This window comes from Triticum aestivum, chromosome 2B (genome assembly GCF_018294505.1).
Source record: "Triticum aestivum cultivar Chinese Spring chromosome 2B, IWGSC CS RefSeq v2.1, whole genome shotgun sequence".
NCBI classification, from domain to species: domain Eukaryota; kingdom Viridiplantae; phylum Streptophyta; class Magnoliopsida; order Poales; family Poaceae; genus Triticum; species Triticum aestivum.
The window spans coordinates 714016971-714022312 of NC_057798.1; the positions used below are offsets into that span (position 1 = coordinate 714016971).

Here is a 5342-nt window from a genome sequence, read left to right on the forward strand (position 1 = left end):
TCTAAGAATCCAGGAGCTTTTGGCCAGAAGGCTTCGAATTTGAACCGCTTCCCGAAAGTGAAATCCGCATGAAGGTCCAGAAGCAATGGACAGTGATCCAAGAACGAAGATCCCAGCGTCGTGAGGAAGCAGGAGGGGTAAAGGTCCTCCCAAGAATTTGTAGCAAAAACATGGTCGATCTTCTCCAAAGTTGCATGCGCTCTCTCATTGGACCACGTGTATCTTCTCCCATTAAGTAAATTTCCTTGAGCTCAAGCCTATTTAGTCTTGTCTGGAAACGAGAGATCATTCTGCAGTTGATCGAGCTGTTATTTTTGTCCTCTGGATTGACAAGCAAGTTGAAATCCCCAACTAACAACCACGGCCCTGCTTGCAAATCCCGAGCATCCTCCAATTCGCGCATGAACTCAATTTTTGCTGCCTCGGGATTGGGGCCATACACGCCCGTAATCCACCATGGATTCGATCCAGGGGATGAGACGACCGCCGAGATGGTGTTCTTGGTGAGGTGAGGGTTCCAGAGGGTTACAACGAGGGGATCCCAAGCTAGAAGAATTCCTCCACATGTGCCCAAAGCTGGCAGATAATAAAAACCCTTGAATTTATTTCCCACACATTGCAAAAAATGTCCAAGGTCAGCACCGCCATTTTAGTCTCTTGGAAACAGATCAAGCTCGGATCCGCTTTGACGACTGTCTGAAAAACAGCCCTACGTCGTGCTGGGTTATTGAGTCCATATACATTCCACACTATCATCTTGAGCGGTTGCGAAGTCATGAAAAAGGCCCACACACTCCGCCTCTAGAGGAGAGCCTAAGCTTGTCCATCCACTGCCTCCACTTCTCCGAGCATTGGTGCCGCCGGTGATTCCCAACCGAACAATGCGAGGATGGCCGCGATTTGCCCGTCGGTGAGTGGGTTGTCGAAGAGTCTAATGTAAGCTTGAAGGGCCTCGTCGCCAATTGTGTCATCTTCATGCGCAAGACAAAGCTTGCGGATGATCACTTGTTGCTGTTTTGTCACTTGTATGATGTGTGATGAACAATTTATTTGTAGTGTCTGTGATTCATTTGAGATGAGTTTGGTATGAATATGTTCAATATGTATGCAATTGTTGTGTCCAATATACATCACCTGTTGGAGCAAAATGGTGCTCTATTTTACATCATCTGTTGGAGCAAAAATGTTTCAGGTGATGTATAATGTATTTTTTTTGGTGATATAAAACTGTTTCTTTTGTGTTTAAGATACATCACCTGTTGAGGATGTTGTTCCTCGTGATGGAACCAACCCACTAGAATTCAAATCCTACACGGTATTGGTGGCCATATTTTTTTTGTGATTATTTCTGATGCGCTAGCTCAATCTCTCGGAGGTGCTCATGGGTAGGATGTGCCTGCGTGATTTCATGTGAGTGTATGTGCATGTGTATGAGCATGTCTGCGTTTGTACTGTGTGTTAAAAAAAGATTCCTATTATGAATCCAATGAACAAAGTGAAAACAGTAATATAAGAAGAGAATACTATGTATTAGCGGATTGTAACTCTAGTTAAGGAATAGAACTCCTTGATTTCCTGAAAACAAATGTACGGCTGTCTTCCAAATGGAATGGCATACCATCAGTGCCAACGTCACCTGTAGCTCTAGCCCATTTGGAAGCAAGCTGTTGATGTTCGCCATTCGGCGGCTTCAAGGCCGGCACATGGCAAAGATAGCACAATGGCACCAAATATATAGGGCGCATCGGAGGTTTCACATCAGAAGCAGACACGTCTTCATTTCACATCAAAATTTCTCCTTTTCCTATCCATGGGCACGGACGCACAGCACCAGCAACACAGCTATGCATAACTTATATTTAATTAGTTAAAATCATGATTAAAAAATAACTCAAAATACAAGTGGGCTTATAAACCAGGACGAAGGTGCTCCCTCCGGTCATTTTTATCCTGCGTATTAGATTTATAGATTTGTCTGAAGTCAAACTTTACTAAGTTTGACCAAATTTATGTTAGAAAATATTAACATCTATAATACCTAATAAATATAATATGAAAATATAATCTTAGATGAAGTCAAACGATAGATAGATAAAACGAAAAACTACTACTACTCGTCATCCTCCAACTCGGACTCTGTCTCGGTGATGTCCTCCGACGTCTAAACGTAGGCCTCAAGGAACCGCTCGTCGTTGGAGTCCCAAGACGAAGCATCTCCTAGGGTGATGTTGAATTTAGCGACCGTCTTCCTCGTTCGCCTGTCCTCGCGATAAGCGGCTCGCTCTCCCTCCTCTCATCCCTCTCCACCCTCCTCTCAGCGAAGAACTGTTGCTTGTTGATGACGTCTTGCGGGAAGCGTTGGCGCCACAGAGCCATGGCCTCCTCGTCTATCTCGACCAGGCTGAGACGGCGCTCCCGCCTCCGGTTGTCGCGACGATCCTCGTCGGTGATAAGCCGCGGGGAGGCGCCAACTCCTGCGCCCGCTCCCGCGTCGCCACGTCCGGAAAGTTCATGTCCCAACGGGACCGCCGGAGGCCCCACGTCGCAGCAGCGCCCGCGCAGGCGCCCTCCTGGGTGGTGTCGAAGGTTCCGAGGCCGAGGCGCACGTCGCCGGACCGAATCTCGGCGGAGTAGGTGCCGGCCGGACGCACGCGGACGCCGCGGTAGCCCGAAGCGCCCCGGCGGCGTGGCGGTATGGTGGCGTGTCGGCGGCGAGGAGAGAAAGCGGTAGAAGGAGCGATGAGAGAGCGGCGGAGGGCGCTGCAAGTTTATAGGCATGCCGAACGCGGTGCGCCAAATCTAGCGCGCGAGCTCCCTCTTTCTTCCGTGCGCGCAATCGTTTCCCCCGCGCGCTAGTTTCCCGCGCCCGCCGGAACGCGAAAATGTCCCCCGCACGCTAAAATGGCATTTTACCTCGCGCGCGTCTTTTGGCGCGTTGGAGATGCTCTTAGTGTCCCTCTTTTCATCCGTATATTGTATGCACGTCTGACTGCCAAATGGAACAGCATACCGTCAGTGCCGACGTCACCTGTAGCTAATCCATGTGGTTGCAAGCTGCTGGTGTTCGCCGTTCGGCGGCTTCAAGGCCGTCACATGGCCAAGATGGTGTACAATACGGAGTACAATGGAACCAGTATATAGGGTGCATGAGAAGCAGATACATCTTCATTTCACATCAAAATTTCTCCTCTTTCTATCCATGGCCACGGACGAACAGCACCAGCGACACAGCCGCAACGGCGGCGTGCACACCGGCCACCACTTCCTCATCGTGGCCTACGGCGTCCAGAGCCACCTCAACCCGTGCCGCGTCCTCGCGCACCGCCTCGCGCGCATCCACGGCGTCGACGGCTCCGGGCCCGTCCTCGCCACGGTCTCCCTCCCGGTCTCCGCTCACCGCCGCATGTTCCCTTCTTCCCGAGACGTCGACAACAAGGATGCCGCCAGCGCCACCGACGGCGTCGTCTCTTACGCTCCATACTCCAACGGCCTCGACGACGGCTCCATGGCCAGAGACGGCGAGGCCAGGGCGCGCAGCCGCCAGGCGACCTTTGAGAGCCTGTCAGCCGTCGTCGCCACCCTCGCCGCACGTGGCCGGCCCGTCACGTGCGTCGTTTGCAGCATGGTTCTCCCCGCGGCGCTGGACGTCGCGCGTGAGCACGCCATCCCGCTGGCCGTGTACTGGATCCAGCCGGCCACCGTGCTCGCCGCGTACTACCACTACTTCCACGGCCACGGCCACCTCGTCGCGTCCCACGCCGCCGACCCCGCGTACGAGGTGTCCCTGCCCGGACTGCCCCGCCCGCTCCGGATCCGCGACTTCCCGTCCTTTCTCGTCGACACCACGGGTAGCGAGCTGGCCAAGGTCTTCAACGAAGCGGCCGGAGAACTGTTCGAGCGCTTGGGCGATCACGGCTGCACCAAGGTTCTCGTGAACACTTTCGACGAGCTGGAGCCGGCAGCGCTGGCAGCCATGAAGGAGCACCTAGACGTGTTCGCCGTCGGGCCGGTGATCGGGTCCTCCTCGGCCGAGCCGCGCATCCACCTGTTCAGCCACGCCGGCGCCGACGTGAAGAGGTACATGGAGTGGCTGGGCGCGCAGGCGGTGAGGTCGGTGGTGTACGTTTCGTTCGGGAGCGTATGGACGTACAGCGAAAAGCAGATGGAGGAGATTGCCAGCGGGCTGCGGCGGTGCGGGCGGCCGTACCTGCTCGTCGTGCGCAACGACGGGCGGCAGGAGGACGTGAGCCGGAGCCTGGATGACCTCGTGCAGGAGGGGCTGGGCATGGTGGTGGAGTGGTGCGACCAACCCAAGGTCCTGTCGCACCCGTCCGTGGGATGCTTTGTCACGCACTGCGGCTGGAACTCGACGCTGGAGGCCATGGCCCTCGGCGTGCCGGTCGTCGCTGCGCCAAGCTTGTTCGACCAGCCGACGAACGCGTTCTTGATAGAGGAGGAGTGGGCTTCCGGCGTCAGAGGGGAACGCAACAGCGAGGGCGTCTTCACCGGGGAGGAGCTCGCGAGGTGCGTGGAGCTGCTCATGGGTCATGGCCCGAGGGCTATTGAGATCAGGGAAAGAGTAGAGGCTCTGAAAGGGATGGCGCAAGAGGCCGCGGCTTCGGGCGGGCCGGCGGAGCGGAGCCTCCGAAGCTTTGTCATGGCGGCCGGTTCGTCGGATGAAGTTTGCAGGAATACACCACCAAATCTGTCCAAATCGATTAAGTCGATGCATGCTGGAGTGGATCAGCTAGCTCTCTCGATCGGTCGGAGTTAAACAACATTTAATAACCAGGATTGCTAAATCTCAGTTGTCTAAGGCCCTGTTTGGTTCACAAGTCCTACAACTTTTTTTAGTTCCAACTTATAAGTCCCAAGTCCTCAAAAAGTCCCTACATGTTTGGTTCCTGGGACTTATAAGTCCCTATAAGACCATATTACAACTATAAGTCCCTATAAGTCCCTTCTTGAGAGTCTTATTTCATAAGTCTCAAACGACCACTTTAAGTCCCTATAAGTCCCTCCTGTTTGATTTAGATGTGACTTATAGGGACTTTTTTAAGTCCCTAAGCCAATAAGTTCATGGAAACAAACACCCTCTAAGACTTAACCAAGTCTCAGTCGATGATATATCCGCAGGATTTTACATGTAGATCCGGGTAAAAAATAGTTTTTCTTTTACTTAAGTTATTATGTCAATTGACTTAGGCTTCGTTAAGTCTCAGTCGACTGTGACATAGTCACTACTAGTATAAGGATGTTTTTTTTTTAAATTGTTTGGATTACTTATCACAACTAGTATAAAGATGTTTCTCACGCCGTATGCAGCAACTTAATAGTAACAC

At 52.8% G+C, this 5342-nt stretch overlaps 1 protein-coding gene across 1 annotated transcript; it reads left to right on the top strand.

Moving 5' to 3' along the window:
• Positions 1 to 3199: 3199 nt before the first annotated feature.
• On the top strand, positions 3200 to 4774 carry LOC123039469 (cyanidin 3-O-rutinoside 5-O-glucosyltransferase-like). Its single transcript, XM_044462622.1, has one exon. The coding sequence runs from the start codon at positions 3200 to 3202 to the stop codon at positions 4772 to 4774; it is 1575 nt and encodes a 524-aa protein (XP_044318557.1).
• The last annotated feature ends 568 nt before the right edge of the window (positions 4775 to 5342 follow it).